Genomic DNA, 17,056 nt, shown 5'->3' on the forward strand with positions numbered 1-17,056 from the left:
TCACATCCATGTTATTGACTATTGGTTTATAACTTGTCATCCCTGTATATTTTCCACCATAATTCGGGGAGTAGGATATATTTTGCAATATGCATGTACAAATGTTCTCATTGTAAGAGTTATCAAACACCAGGAGAACAATAGTGCACTTAGTGTTGCTATATACTGTTTATCTCTTACTTTTATTAAATGCAGTCATATGTAGGGCTAAAATGCCAGATGGGTCTTCAGAGGAAGTTGGGTGGGTGTTCTTATGAGTGCAAAAACTTGCACTGCATTCAAATTACAATGCTAGTTACAAAATGATAGATAATGTTACCAGAAAAACAATTCTATATATTTTCTTTTTATCCTGTCTCTCTTAATTCCCATTTACTCTAATGGAAAAACTTGGTAAAACCTATTTTTTCCCTGAAAGATTTATTTATTTGTTGATTGATTAATATTCCAGCAATGTCTGGAGGCACCAAACAAGATCAGGTTTCCCTTGTGCTGAGCACTATACATATGCAAAGTAGGATATAGTCCCTGTCCACAAAAGTTTATGATCTAAAGAGGCAAGGTAGACAAAAAGTGGAAGAAAGAGAGGATTATCACCATTTTGTGGATGGGGAATTGAGGCACAGATAGATTAAGTGGTTTGTCCATGCTCATATAGGAAATCTACGATAGAGCTGAGAATTGAAGTGAGATCGCCAGTCTCCTTACCCACAAGACCAAATTTTGTTCATTTTTATTTGACAGTGTTCTCCTCATCAATACAACTAGCTCTTCATCGTCCATGATTCTTATGGTGCACAGGACAACATTGCTTCACCTTGTTTATTTCTCGTCATTGTTGTTCGCATTATCAATTAGACCAACAAAACATGGAGAACAGAGCTTGTTCATTATTCTGTGTTCCCTTTATTGGCTGCCTGCCTGGTTCTGTTAGCACAGCAAATAAATAAATACATAAACAAAAATTATAAAAACTTGTATACAAAGAAGAATGGATTACAAAGAAATGTAAATAAATATATTCACATATTATGTGTAGATGCATAGACTTTAAGGCCAGAAGGGACCATCATGATCATCTACTCTGACTTCCTGCACATTGCAGGCCACAGAATCTCACTCACTGACTCTTGTAGTAGGCCCATAACCTCTGGCTGAGTTACTGAAGTCCTCAAATCTTGATGTAGAGACTTCAATTTACAGAGAATCCACCATTTACTCTACTTCAAATCAGCAAGGACCTATGCCCCATGTAACAGAGGAAGGCTTCAAAATGCTTAAAAAATCCAGGTTCTCTGCCAATCTGACCTAGGGGAAAAATTCCTTCCCATCCCTGAGCATGTGGGCAAGACCTACCAGACATCTGGGAAATAATTTTCCATCGTAACTCAGAACCCTCCTCATCTAGTATCCCACCTCAGTCCGTTGGAGACATTTGCTAGTAGCAGTTGTGGATTGGGCCATATGCCATTGTAGGCGACCGCACCTTACCATCCCCTCCATAAACTAATACCAAATGCAAGTGGTTGTTTATAATATAATATTTTAAAAATTAATTGGAGAAGACTTTCCACCACATTTCGACAATTTTAAGGGACTGTGGGTCAAATGATGGAGCAGAACAAATTCGTCCTGTCCCTTTTTAAAGAGCAACCTCTGCTGGGCTTACTTGCTTCTTGAAATTAGACTTTGCTTCTAAAATTTTAAGAATATTGCTGTTTTTTGTTGTTGTTGTTGTTTGTTTTAAAAACTTTGGTTATTTGAACTTGAAAGCATTTCCCTTTTCTTCTAATTTATCTGAGCTCTTAATCTAGGCTCAAAGCCCAGGAGTCTCCCATTGCATTAACCCTTCAAGTCATCTGAGGTTAGCTTTGCTGTCTTTGTTTTCTGTTCTGAGGTCACACTTTAAAGAGATGAGTGGCAGGGCCTTCTCAGTGCAGGGTCCCAGTCTTTTTCCAGATATGTCTCCTGCGCTGGAGATGTTTCCAGATCTTGGTGTAAAATCTTTCTATTTTTGCAAGTTTCTCTCTAACCTTTTCCCTTTTCCTCACAATCTTATTTGAAAAATTTCTGTTTGTTTTCTGGTGATTCTGAACAATGAGACCAGTTTGGTTTAATATGGTTTTATTATGCATATCCTCCCAGATAATTATTTTAATGTATATTATTCCCCAGGTAAATTACTAGCATAAAATAATACTCTTTGACATTTAAAGTATTTGGCTCAAATTCTATATTAGCCAATTCCCTCCTATATTTTATTTAAAACACCTCTCTGGTATTCGGTGTTGTAATGATATGAATTAATGATATCTTTCTTTTATATTCATATGTCATACTTTTCATATATGTTCTCATAATTTTATATGAAATCCACCTGAGTTAATTTCAAGATAGGCATTCATGAATGGACACTTTGTAAAATATAAGATTTGCAACACATTATCTCTAGACTCTTATGAGGAAAACGTCTATTTTTTACCTCAGAAGACAAAACAATAATAAAAATCTTCAGGGGTTTTGAACACTGTAAACTCTTGTATCTTTCAGGATCTAGATTTCTCATCACATCCACGGGAGCCTTGTATATTGTAGATGTACAGAATGAAGATGGATTGTATAACTACCGATGTATCACGCGGCACAGATACACTGGAGAAACAAGACAAAGCAACAGTGCAAGACTTTTTGTATCAGGTACTCTGGAATTTCTTAAACTCGGTATACTACATATTTCTCTTTCTATCAGACTGCACTGATAAGGCAGGAACTACTGGTACTAATAATGACTTGTCTAGCAAACTAAATGCACAAATAAGTAGGTAAGACTCTACAGTACTTTCCCTGTAGAAGTGAAACATTATAAATGTAAGTTGCCTTTTCTCTTTTTTTTTTTCACTCAATTATGTATTTTCTGTTGTATCATATGTGGAAAATACTGTCCATAATGCTATAATGTAAACTATCCCCTCAAAATATAGAAGCTACAGGTCCAAGGCTACACAGCAATTCCTTCTCAGAACTGGGATAAAAATGCAGGAGTTCCTGGCTCTCAATGAAACTCCACCTTCCTGTATCTTGGTAATTAAATACACATGGCTCTACCATTTGAAAAAAAAGGTAGGGCAGTAAAATTTGTCCAGGGATTTGGTTGAATTATGCAAACAAATGTGCATGTCCAAAAAAGGAAACTATTTTCAAAATTGGACATGCAAGCTGCTTAAAAAAACAAATGCTTCTCCCAATCTTAATACAGGGAACCGTGAGGGAGCTGAGAGTGAGGACAGAAGGCAATGGCTGCTGGGACTGGGATTTAGTGCCACAGCATAGGATTAGAACCCCCACTTACAAACAGAGGCCTCGAAGGGATCTTCTGCATCACTGAATCCAGTCCCCTGCTATTGCAGGCAACGCTGCCATGTAATCCCTTTCATAAATGTAACAAATTCCATTTTAAAACCAGTTAGGTTTCTTGCCCCCATTACTCCTACTGGAAGGCTGTTCCAAAACCTCCCTCCTCTGATGGTTAATGGGTGTATGTGTGTGTGTGAATGTCTTTGTACATGTCTGTTTCTGTATCCAAAAATCACACACATCTGCAAAATCAGCTGATTTTGTGCCCCAGACTGTACGTGCACAGCCTCTCCCTGTCCCAGCCCCCCAAGAGGCTAGCCTTCCTATGTGATGCATATGGCATGGGTTATAGCTAGGGTTTCTGGGGTTTTTCTTTATTTAATTGATAAACAGTGATAAAACACCCTTATATATCTCATTTAAAAAAAAAGAAAGAAATTTGGTGTTTATCCAATAAACACTAGACATGGTTATTCATATCCAAGGCAGTGGTTCCCAGACTTGTTCCGCCGCTTGTGCAGGGAAAGTCCCTGGCGGGTTGGACCTGTTTCTTTACCTGCCGCGTCCGCAGGGTCAGCCGATTGCGGCTGCCGAACCTGTGGACGCAGCCGGTAAACAAACCGGCCTGGCCCAGCAGGGGCTTTCCCCGCACAAGCGGTGGAACAAGTTTGGGAACCACTGATCTAAGGGTTTGTCTACACAGAGCAGTAATGCAGATTACAGGGGTATGATTTCTAAAGTGCATTAATGTGGTGTGTATTAATTAGTCAGTATAAACCTGGCAGGTGCTCACTAAAGATTCTCTGGTGTGCTTTAACATAGTGCTGTCTGAAACAGTGCTACATTAAAGCATGCTAGAGAATATGACAAAGAGATTACTCATTACAAAAATCCCACCACCCCCTGATTTTTGGACAGCCACATAAAACTCAAAAATTGCTAAAAATAAATTCTGAAAAATGAAATTAATAATCTTGAAAAACAGAAGCCCTAATTATGGCATTGCAGCAATTACCTGTTTTCACTATCAAACAGCTGTTATATGCCCATAGCCCTGCAGATCATTCTGGGTATAGCAATTGTCACAAGCAAACAACTGAAGGACTCATTCTCCTTCCCTGGCATTAATCCTTTATCAGGAAAATCTGGTGATTAAATCCACAAATCCCCACTTCTTGCAGCTTGCCAACTGTGACTGAGATCTTAGGTCACAAAGACTTGCAAAAGTATCAGACCTGCTGTTCCCCTTTCTTCTGTGAATATTTTCTAATGATTGTTCAGCCCCTTTGAAAATATAAATCAGTATGTAAATGCTAAATATTATTTCATTATACAATCCAGAAGTATTTCACTATTCAAGTCCTGCTATTTGTACTATGTCCCATGTGGTTGAAACACTAACCTGTACTTTTTCCAGCCAGATGAGGAAATATAAGTCCAGCACAATGGTCTGTCTAGTTATCCCAGATATTTGGTCTTAACAGTAAAAGGTGATTTCCATCCTTCCCATTCAGCCCTGAAATATATCCCCACTCTCTCATGAAATCAAGCTAAACCTGAACCAGTGGTAATCTATAATCAAGCCATTATCTTGACCAGCAAAGGAGGGTTTCTACCCCAGTTGTTTCCTGGAATAAGGAGGAGAGAGGGCTTTCTGCCTGTTCCATCACTTATGCCTTTTTTGAGTGGCCCAGAGGATATATCCCTGCAAAGAGTTCCCTTTCCTGCCCAATTCCACACACACAGTCATTGTGGGAAGTCTGGTACATCCTAATGTACACTACCTTAACTTCAGCATTTGGGGCTTTTGAAGTGGTGAGTTTTACACCCCTGAAAAGCTAACTTCTGCTCTCATTTACACTCATGCACTCCTGCTGAAATCCCTGGGGTTCTACAGGTGTAACCAAGAGCCCAATCTGCCTTCACGCACAGAATTCCGCCTCCCAGTGACTTTGTCTTAACAGGACACACACACAAGATCTACAGCTGAACAGTTTCAGACACAATGTTTTGCCTCAATTTTTCATTGTCCTTGTTCAAAGCCGACTGCTGAATCACAATATTTTAAAGAGGTTGCTGCAGTTTGTTTTTCATTAGATATTTGAATTGGGATACAGTGCTTTTTTTTTTTTTTTTTTTTTTTTTTTTTAAGATCAGGTTTGGAAGGGACCTCAGGAGGTCATCTAGTCCTTGAACTCACAACCCTGGGTTTAGCAGGCCAATGCTCAAACCACTGAGCTATCCCTTTCCCCTAAAGGAAGTGCTAAAGGAGTTGGCAGATCTGATTGCACAGCCATTGGACATTATCTTTGAAAACTCATGGTGATTGGGGGAGGTCTCGGACGACTGGAAAAAGGCTAATGTAGTGCCCATCTTTAAAAAAGGGAAGAAGGAGGATCCTGGGAGTTACAGGCCAGTCAGCCTCACCTCAGTCCCTGGAAAAATCATGGAGCAGCTCCTCAAGGAATCAATTCTGAAGCACTTAGAGGAGAGAAAAGTGATCAGGAACAGTCAGCATGGATTCACGAAGGGCAAATCATGCCTGACTAATCTAATTGCCTTCTATGATGAGATAACTGGCTCTATGGATGAGTGGAAAGCAGTGAATGTGTTATTCCCTGACTTTAGCATAACTTTTGACACAGTCTCCCACAGTATTCTTGCCAGCAAGTTAAAGAAGTATGGGCTGGATGAATGGACTATAAAGTGGATAGAAAGCTGGCTAGATTGTCAGGCTCAACAGGTAGTGATCAATGGCTCCATGTCTAGTTGGCAGCCTGTATCAAGCGTAGTGCCCCAAGGGTCAGTCCTGGGGCTGGTTTTGTTCAATATCTTCATTAATGATCTGGAGGATGGTGTGAATTGCACCCTCAGCAAGTTTGCAGATGACACTAAACTGGGAGGAGAGGTAGATATGCTGGAGGGTAGGGATAGGATACAGAGGGCCCTAGACAAATTATAGGATTGGGCCAAAAGAAATCTGATGAGGTTCAACAAGGACAAGTGCAGAGTCCTGCACTTAGGACGGAAGAATCCCATGCACCGCTACAGACTAGGGACCAAATGGCTAGGCAGCAGTTCTGCAGAAAAGGACGTAGGGGTTACAGTGGATGAGAAGCTGGATATAAGTCAACAGTGTGCCCTTGTTGCCAAGAAGGCCAATGGCATTTTGGGATGTATAAGTAGGGGCATTGCCAACAGATCGAGGGACATGATCGTTCCCCCCATTCGACATTGGTGAGGCCTCATCTGGAGTACTGTGTCCAGTTTTGGGCCCCACACCACAAGAAGGATGTGGAAAAATTGGAAAGTGTCCAGCGGAGGGCAACAAAAATGATTAGGGGACTGGAACACATGACTTATGAGGAGAGGCTGAGGGAACTGGGATTGTTTAGTCTGCAGAAGAGAAGAATGAGGGGGGATTTGATAGCTGCTTTCAACTACCTGAAAGGGGGTTCCAAAGAGGATGGCTCTAGACTGTTCAGTGGTAGCTGATGACGGAACAAGGAGTAATAGTCTCAAGTTGCAGTGGGGGAGGTTTAGTTTGGATATTAGGAAAAACTTTTTTCACTAGGAGGGTGGTGAAGCACTGGAATGTGTTACCTAGGGAGGTGGTGGACTCTCCTTCCTTAGAAGTTTTTAAGGTCAGGCTTGACAAAGCCCTGGCTGGGATGATTTAGTTGGGGATTGGTCCTGCTCTGAGCAGGGGGTTGGACCAGATGACCTCCTGAGGTTCCTTCCAACCCTGATATTCTATGCTTTCCTGTTTATTTTATTGGAGGTGATTACAAATAGAGAAATGGGTTTCCTTTCCTCTTTTCCTTTCTGTTTTTAACTGAAAAATGGTAGGAATCTATTTGAGGACTAGTCTATGAGAAAATATGGCTATTGAAGAGATACCTGAATACATTAGAACAGAATGCAAGAAAGAAGGGTCACTTTAGTTTTATTTTGTGCATCCCAAAATGGATCTATGTTACCTATATCTGTATTATCTTCTCCACCACACATGCTTTGTAAACCAGTGCATGTGCCACAGGGAATAACTGTTCCATGAAGCAAGCACATGCATGTTGGACTCTGGTATTTTAGATATCTTTTTCTTCTTCATCCACTTCTTTAGTTCCCTGTATCTGAATAGGTGATCCTTGTTGTGTTCCAAGGTCTGAATGCCACTTCATGGATTTGCACTTTAGGGGATTGCAAACTGTACCACTTAGACCTGTCAAACACTTTGAAACTGAAAACATCTATTCAAAAGCCTCCTGCCCCTGGAAGCTTTTGAATAGTGTTGCACAAAAGTGGCAACCACACCAAACAAACAAAAAAGTGGAATTTCCTATAAAATGTGTAGCCATTTTATATGCAACTTGTAGAGGAGGGATGCAAACTCTTTTTAAAAAAATATATTCAGATCTGCCTAAGTGGTGTTTGGGATTCAGCTGGAGCCAGTAGAGGTTGTGATGTCATCTGGGTCCCTCTCTCTAGCCCAGTCTGGTCAGGACCTCTCTCAGGATTAGGATTACAAAGGCCCAGGAGATAGAGAGACTGTCAGCCGCGGTGATGAAACTTGCTCTAGTAGCCAATTTTTCTTCCAAAATTCTCTTTCTTTAAGGACCTGCAAACAGAGGGATGGATGGAATAGCCTGTCCCCTCATTATTTTGTCAACAATTAGGCGTAGTTTCCGAAACACCAATTATGGTTCACTGATTTCTTGTTCCATACTTTTCTTGTTTACCAAATATGATTTAGCACAGTGCTTGAGTAATATCAGTCGGCCTTTTAAAAATATTCAGTCTTTGTCTCCTTTTCGTACCCTTTTCCATACACATTTGTTGTTATGGGTTATTGTGACGTCTCATGAACATACACTCACTTTTTAAAATTGGGCTCACAATCAGGGTACATTTGCAGGCCCAATTATCACAACAGGATATCCAAACCTCATCAGTTTCAGTGAAACTTGGGCATCTAGTTCCCTTAGGTAGCTTTGCCAATCACAGCCAGGATGTATTTTAAAAGTCACTTCCAAGTTTTAAACAAGTTATAAAATCAGTTTTAAAAAAAATTAAACAAACTGACTTAAGGTGGCCAGGATGTTATGATCTTCTCACTGCATCACTGATTCTAAGCCCTGGTCTACACTAGAAGTTGAGGTCGAATTTAGCAGCGTTAAATTGATTTAACCCTGCATCCGTCCACACGATGAAGCCCTTTTTATCGACTTAAAGGGCTCTTAAAATCGATTTCTTTACTCCACCCGCAGCGAGGGGTTTAGTGCTGAAATTGGCCTTGCTGGGTCGAATTTGGGGTACTGTGGATGCAATTCGACGGTATTGGCCACCGGGAGCTATCCCAGAGTGCTCCATTGTGACCTCTCTGGACAGCACTCTCAACTCAGATGCACTGGCCAGGTAGACAGGAACAGGCCCATGAACTTTTGAATCTCATTTCCTGTTTGGCCAGCATGGCGAGCTGCAGGTGAGTGCAGAGCTCATCAGCAGAGGTGAACATGATGGAGTCCCAGAATTGCAAAAGAGCTCCAGCATGGACCGAATGGGAGGTATGGGATCTGATCGCTGTATGGGGAGAGGAATCCATGCTATCAGAACTCCGTTCCAGTTTTCAAAATGCCAAAACATTTGTCAAAATCTCCCAGGGCATGAAGGACAGAGGCCATAACAGGGACCCGAAGCAGTGCCACATGAAACTTAAGGAGCTCAGGCAAGCCTACCAGAAAACCAGAGAGGCAAACGGCCGCTCCGGGTCAAAGCCCCAAACTTGCCACTTCTATGATGAGCTGCATGCCATTTTAGGGTGTTCAGCCACCACTACCCCAACCCTGTGCTTTGACTCCGTCAATAGAGGGGGAGGCAACACGGAAGCAGGTTTTGGGGATGAGGAAGATGATGATGAGGTTGTAGATAGCTCACAGCAAGCAAGCGGAGAAACCGGTTTTCCCGACAGCCAGGAACTGTTTCTCACCCTGGACCTGGAGCCAGTAACCCCCGAACCCACCCAAGGCTGCGTCGCGGACCCACCAGGCGGAGAAGGAACCTCTGGTGAGTGTACCTTTGTAAATATTATACATGGTTTAAAAGCAAGCGTGTTTAATGATTAATTTGCCTTGACATTCGCGGCCAGTACAGCTACTGGAAAAGTCTGTTAATGTGTCTGGGGATGGAGCGGAAATCCTTCAGGGACATCTCAATAAAGCTCTCCTGGATGTACTCCCAAAGCCTTTGCAAAAGTTTTCTGGGGAGGGCAGCCTGATTCCGTCCTCCATGGTAGGACACTTTACCACGCCAAGCCAGTAGCATGTAGTCGGGAATCATTGTAAAACAAAGCATTGCACCGTATGTTTGCTGGCATTCAAACAACATCCATTCTTTATTTCTCTGTGTTATCCTCAGGAGAGTGATATCATTCATGGTCACCTGGTTGAAATAGGGTGCTTTTCTTAAGGGGACATTCAGAGGTGCCCATTCCTGCTGGGCTGTTTGCCTGTGGCTGAACAGAAATGTTCCCCGCTGTTAGCCATGGGAAGGGGAGTGGTTAGCCATACAGTGGGGGCAAACAAAATGCAACCTTGTAACGAAAGCACATGTGCTATGTATGTAATGTTAACAGCAAGGTTTACCGTGAAAGAGTGTACCCGTTGTTCTATAAAATGTGTCTTTTTAAATACCACTGTCCCTTTTTTTTTCTCCACCAGCTGCATGTGTTTCAAGGATCACAGGATCTTCTCCTTCCCAGAGGTTAGCGAAGATTAGAAGGCGAAAAAAACGCACTCATGCTGAAATGTTCTCTGACCTCATGCTGTCCTCCCACACTGACAGAGCACAGACAAATGTGTGGAGGCAGACAATGTCAAAGTTCAGGAAAGCACAAAATGACCGGGAGGAGAGGTGGCGGGCTGAGGAGAGTAAGTGACGGGCTGAAGAGAGGGCTGAAGCTGATAGGTGGCGGCAGCATGATGAGAGGAGGCAGGATTCAATGCTGAGGCTGCTGGAGGATCAAACTAATACACTCCAGCGTATGGTTGAGCTGCAGGAAAGGCAGCAGGAGCACAGACTGCCGCTACAGCCCCTGTGTAACCAACCGTCCTCCTCCCCAAGTTCCATAGCCTCCTCACCCAGACGCCCAAGAACGTAGTGGGGGGCCTCCAGCCACCCAGCCACTCCACCCCAGAAGATTGCCCAAGCAACAGAAGGCTGACATGCAATCAGTTTTAAAGTTTTAAAGTGCTGTGTGGCCTTGTCCTTCCCTCCTCCACCACCCCACCTGGTGCTTCCCTCCTCCACCACCCCTCCCGGGCTACCTTGGCAGTTATCCCCCTATTTGTGTGATGAATTAATAAAGAGTGCATGAATGTGAAGCAACAATGACTTTATTACCTCTGCAAGCAGTGATCGAAGAGGGGAGGGTGGTTAGCTTACAGGGAAGTAGAGTGAACCAAGGTGTGTGTGTGGGGGGGTTCATCAAGGAGAAACAAACAGAACTTTTACATCGTAGCCTGGCCAGTCATGAAACTGGTTTTCAAAGCTTCTCTGATGCGTACCGCGCCCTCCTGTGCTCTTCTGACCTGGTGTCTGGCTGCGCATAACCAGCAACCAGGCTATTTGCCTCAACCTCCCACCCCGCTATAAACGTCTCCCCCTTGCTGTCACAGATATTGTGGAGCGCACAGCAAGCAGTAATAACAGTGGGAATATTGGTTTCGCTGAGGTCTAAGCGAGTCAGTAAACTGCGCCAGCGCGCCTTTAAACGTCCAAATGCACATTCTACCACCATTCTGCACTTGCTCAGCCTGTAGTTGAACAGCTCCTGACTACTGTCCAGGCTGCCTGTGTATGGCTTCATGAGCCATGGCATTAAGGGGTAGGCTGGGTCCCCAAGGATACATATAGGCATTTCAACATCCCCAACGGTTATTTTCTGGTCTGGGAATAAAGTCCCTTCCTGCAGCTTTTGAAACAGACCAGAGTTCCTGAAGATGCGAGCGTCATGTACCTTTCCCGGCCATCCCACGTTGACGTTGGTGAAACGTCCCTTGTGATCCACCAGAGCTTGCAGCACTATTGAAAAGTACCCCTTGCGGTTTATGTACTCGCCGGCTCGGTGCTCCAGTGCCAAGATAGGGATATGGGTTCCGTCTATGGCCCCACCACAGTTAGGGAATCCCATTGCAGCAAAGCCATCCACTATGACCTGCACATTTCCCAGTCTCACTACCCTTGATATCAGCAGATCTTTGATTGCATTGGCTACTTGCATCACAGCAGCCCCCACAGTAGATTTGCCCCCTCCAAATTGATTCTTGACTGACCAGTAGCTGTCTGGTGTTGCAAGCTTCCACAGGGCTATTGCCACTCACTTCTCAGCTGTGAGGGCTGCTCTCATCTTGGTATTCTGGTGCTTCAGGGCAGGGGAAAGCAAGTCACAAAGTTCCATGAAAGTGCCCTTACACATGCAAAAGTTTCGCAGCCACTGGGAATCATCCCAAACCTGCAACTCTATGCAGTCCCCACCAGTCCGTGCTTGTTTCCCGGGCCCAGAATCGGCATTCCATGGCATGAACCTGCCCCATTAGCACCATGATGCCCATGTTGCCAGGGACCGTGCTTTGAGAGAAGTCTGTGTCCATGTCCTCATCACTCTCGTCACCACGCTAATGTCGCCTACTCACCCGGTTTCGCTTTGCCAGGTTCTGGTGCTGCATATACTGCTGGATAATGCGCGTGGTGTTTAATGTGCTCCTAATTGCCAAAGTGATCTGAGCGGGCTCCATGCTTGCCATGGTATGGTGTCTGCACGGAAAAAAGGCGTGGAACAATTGTCTGCCGTTGCTCTGAAGGAGAGAGGGGCGACTGAGGACATGGCTTACAGGGAATTAAAGGGGGTGGCTTTACATCAAGGAGAAACAAAAACAACTATCACACAGAATGACCCCCTCAAGGATTGAACTCAAAACCCTGAGTTTAGCAGGCCAATGCTCAACCCACTGGTATTCCAGGCAAGACTGAATCTCTGTTAAATTTTTCAAGGTGCCCCTGACAGACCTCACCGAAACAATTGTCGGACGTTGATTTCATGGAGGGAGGGAGGGGGGAGGGGGGGAGCAAATGAATACAAAACAAATCTGGTCTTTTTCTTGTTTTGATCCACTCCATCTATCTTTTACATCTTTGGCTGGCAGCAGATGGTGCAGTAGGACTGTAGCCATCCTCATCTCCTAGCTGCTCAGCAGAAGACGGTGCAATACGACTGCCGGCAGGACTAAAGAGAATGACCTGGTCGAGTCACTCCTATTTTAGTCCCTGAGCCCATGTCTGCCCAGGCGCTCCTGACCGACCTTATCGAGGCGGCCAAGAGCACCTCGGACATGATGACGATGGTTATCAGGCCTATTGCGCCGTCTGTTGCCACAAGGCAATGAGCTGCTGCTGTGTAGCAATGCAGTACCGTGTCTGCCAGCACCCAGGAGGCGTATGGTGACAGTGAGCTGAGCGGGCTCCATGCTTGCCGTGGTATGGCGTCTGCACAGGTAAATGAGGAAAAAAGATGTGAAACAATTGTCTGCTGCTGCTTTCATGGAGGGAAGGAGGGAGGGCCTGACGACATGGACCCAGAACCATCCACAACAATGTTTTTGCCCCATCAGGCATTAGGATCTCAACCCAGAATTCCAATGGGCGGCGGAGACTGCGGGAGCTGTGGGATAGCTACCCACAGTGCAACTCTCCGGAAGTCGATGCTAGCCTCAGTACTGTGGAAGCACTCCGCCGAGTTAATGCACTTACTGCACTTAGAGCATTTTGTGTGGGGACACACACTCTCAAATATATAAAACCGATTTCTAAAAAACCGACTTCTATAAATTCGACCTAATTTCATAGTGTAGACATACCCTCCATTACTCTGTAGCATCTGTTGTATTCTGCACCCTCATGATAGTACTACTTCATCTACCTTTTTGTTCTGATGGCCCTCAGATCTTTTGTCCACTCCAGCACCATAATGGACAATATCATCTGGTTGACAGCAGCAACATCACAACTCATCAGCTTTGTGGTTTGATTTAATGCCCATAAAATAGCACACATCAGGGGTGATGTACAGGTTAGTGTCCTCTTGAGTGTGGTTAGAAAGCATATAAAATGTTGTATCACTATAGCCATCCTAGGCACATCCCTGGTGGAATTAAGACCACACACACTTACTTCATTCAGTAGCAGAGAAGACCACTGTGCATCTGAAGCTCTTTAAACTTATGAGATGTTGAACAGTCCACTGAAGTGTCAGCATATCATAGGGACCATTACTAGCATCCTATCCATATTTGCATTTCTCCTGAGTTAACTCCATCAAAACCAAGTTGAGGCAGCAGAGTGCCAAACAGGATATATACAGAAACTCTTGTTACACAACATCTTCACATTGTGGCTGTGGTCTGACGCTACAAACCAGAGATGAAGGAGGAGCAGGTTAACCACTTTGTTATGATTGCTTTCAGCTTTTCTAAAATGTTACTGGGAGAATGTAATTTCTGAAAGCCACACATGCACAGCACGGCATGCTAACAAATGTTATAGGTGTTGTTGCCAAAGATAGGCCCAGTGGCTACTAATGCATGTAAAATCATTGGTTTGGATGGTAGAGCTTACAGTTGGTGAAAACATGCTACAGCACTGATGTTCTTCCTCAAGTAATTGCACATGTCCATTCCACTGTAGGTGTTTGTGCACTCCACAGCACAGCTGTCGGAGAGGTTTTTTCCTAGTGATACCCATTGGGGTGGCACAAGCGCTTTCTGCTGACTCGTGCACCACACACAAGCATAAAGGGAAGAGCCACCCTGACCGCCCTCACCCCCTTACTTCCCTCCTACTGCCCATGACAGTTGCTGGAGCTCCCTTTTTTATTGATTCTGCAAGTCTTTTATTTTAGTGTATAAGCAGTACCATTTTTAGAATCTGTTTAGTTCATTAGTGTAGATGAGTTGAAAAAGAAAAAAATGATTTTTTTTGTTGTTTGTGTGTCTCCAGTGCCTAATATGGGTACCAGCCCTAGTACTGGAGTTATGCAGTCTCCGGGCTTCAAGCCCTGCCACTCTTGTGGTAAGGCAGTGCTGATTAGGGACCCTCACCTCAGCTGCTTTAAGTGCTTGGGGAAGGCTCACGTAAGCAACAGATGTAACATCTATAAGGGCTTTAAGCCCTGCTCTGAGAAGTATTGAGGGTTTCCCCCTCAATCAAGAGCACCTCTGCATCCATCTCGGCCAACTCCATCTACTGGCCACAAGGAACATCAATGCTGCAGACAACTTAGCATTGGTACTGAGCCCAGCACCAAAAATTCAGGACCCGTTTCATGATCAATCTCAAGAAGAGTGGGAATGGGACCAGCCCCCAGTTGACGTTGGTGGCAGAGTCCTGCTCTAGGGAAGTTCAGGAGGTGCTGCTGAATAGTACAAAACCATCAAATAAGAGCGCTTACCTGGCTAAATGAAAGAGATTTTCCATTTGATCCAGGCTGAAAGGGTTTTCCCCAGTCCTTGCTTCTATTCAGCACATGCTGGACTATCTTCTATCCCTAAAACTCCAAGTGTTGGAGATTAACTCAATCAGTGTGTAGCTAATGTCTATCCTAGCATTCCCACCTATTGCTAACTGATCTCTTTTTTCCATCCCAATGTCTGTAAGACTTTTAAAGGGCTTGGACAGACTATTTCTGCATGCGTAGAATGCTGCTCCCCTATGGAGCCTGAATCTAGTCTTAGCAAAGATGATGGGTCCCGCCAGCCACGCCCGCATGGAGCCTCAGTTGACCTGCTCCCAGTTGCCTCCTTTGATGAAGGTAGCTTTTTTTAGTGGCCATTATACCAGTCAGGAGAGTGGGAGAGCTCAGGGTGCTAGTGTCAGATCCTCCATATACATGTTTCTACACTGAAAAAGTTTGCCATCATCCTCACCCAAAATTTCTTACCAAGGTGGTTTCCACTTTTCATATTAACCAAGGAATCTTCTTGCTGACTTTCTTCCCAAAGCATCATGGTCATAAGGATGAGGAGAGCCTTCATGCTCTGATGTTAGAAGAGCTTTCACTTTTTATCTAGATCAGATTAAACCTTTCAGGTCTTCGACTCAGTTGTTTATTGCATTTGCAGACAGAAGGAAGGGCAGTTCTGTATTCACTCAAAGGATCGTGTCTTGGATATCCCGTTGTATTTGTTTTTGTTACCAGTTGGCTAACATGAAGGCTCTTGATAGAGTGTTGGGTCATTCAGCTAGGTCCCAAGCAGCGTCTGTGACTTTTCTGGCTAACATTCCCATATTAGACATTTGCAAAGCAGCAATCTGGTCATCTTGTCATATATTTACCTCTCACTACGCCATCTCCCAACAATCTAGAGACAATGCTCAATTTGGACAAGTGGTCCTCCAGTCCCTGTTCACACAGACTCACACAACCTGCACTTGGGGTTGCTTGTGAGTCAGCCACAGAGGCATGGCCATGTTCAATCACTCAAAGAAGAAGAAACAGTTAGTAACCTTTCTGTAACTATTGTTCTTCAAGATGTGTTGCACAAGTCCTTTCCACGCCCTGCTTTCCTTCCCCTCTCTATCAGAGTCTTCCGGGGGAAGGAACTGAGGGAGGTCAGGGACAGTTCTTTCCTTTATAGTTGTGTGCAATACATGAGGTGGCAGTGGGCCTTTGTGCCACTCCAATGGGTTCTGCTAAGGGAAAGAATTCTCCAATGACTGTGCACTGGGGCACACACACCTACAGTGGAATGGATATGTGCAACATATCCAAAGAACAACAGTTATGGAAAGGTTAATAACCATTTTATAGTGGTTCAAGTGTTTTGCTAGCCTCCAGAGAGAGGCAAAGATTGTGTGGTTATCTTTGATTAAACCTGACAATTCATATTTTACTAACTGTTTATATACAATTAACGTGGGTGACTGCTTAGCCCATTTGTTTGCAGTCTAATGGTGTTTTATTTTTTAGAACTGTTTTTATAACTTGCATAACAACTCTATAGTACACAGCAGATGGAGTGCAACAAATAGATCAACATATGCTAGGTGAGAGAGAGGGGAAGTTTAACATGTGGAGTCTACCATTGTTGTCGCAAAATTGGTTAAGATATAAGAAAAATAGCTTCATTTAAGTCAATATTTGATATTTTCATTATTATTTATTGTATTTTATTTTAGTAGTAGTAATAAACATGTATTGTGTGGTGGTGCCTAGAGGCCTCAATTAGCTTGGGCCCCATTGTACAGCGTGCAGCACAAACATAAGAAAATGACAGCCCCTGTCCTAAAGAGCTTACAGGCGAAAAAACAAGACATAGCATGTCGATCGTTATGTTTGGTGAGGTATTGAAGCATAAACATGGAGTTAATGTGCCACATTTCTCTAGAATAGAAATAACAACGGTCACATGGCAGTTTGGGACCTGTTTGTGTGAGAAAGTCTTCTGGGAACCTGGACAAAGAGCAGTTTGCTGGAGTTATAAGCTGCAGTTTACTTTTGCTGTCTAAGACTCCTTTTTAAGAACATACAATATTTGTCAATTAGACTACAAACACACCGCCCCTTGCTTCTGCCCATTTCTCTTCTAACAAGGGAATAATTCACTCTTCTAGTTCAAAACCTTCTGACCCCTTAGAAGCGGGTGGAATATGT

The 17,056-nt window shown here is 43.7% G+C and overlaps 1 protein-coding gene across 1 annotated transcript in view; it reads left to right on the top strand.

Annotated features, from left to right (window-relative positions):
* Positions 1-17,056, top strand: part of DSCAM (DS cell adhesion molecule) — a 558,550-nt gene that overhangs the window by 306,581 nt on the left and 234,913 nt on the right. The window contains exon 4 of the mRNA XM_077813965.1: positions 2,551-2,697. Coding sequence (XP_077670091.1) covers positions 2,551-2,697 — 147 coding nt within the window. The remainder of the gene's footprint in view (positions 1-2,550; positions 2,698-17,056) is intronic.

This window comes from Eretmochelys imbricata, chromosome 1 (assembly GCF_965152235.1).
Source record: "Eretmochelys imbricata isolate rEreImb1 chromosome 1, rEreImb1.hap1, whole genome shotgun sequence".
Taxonomy (NCBI): domain Eukaryota; kingdom Metazoa; phylum Chordata; order Testudines; family Cheloniidae; genus Eretmochelys; species Eretmochelys imbricata.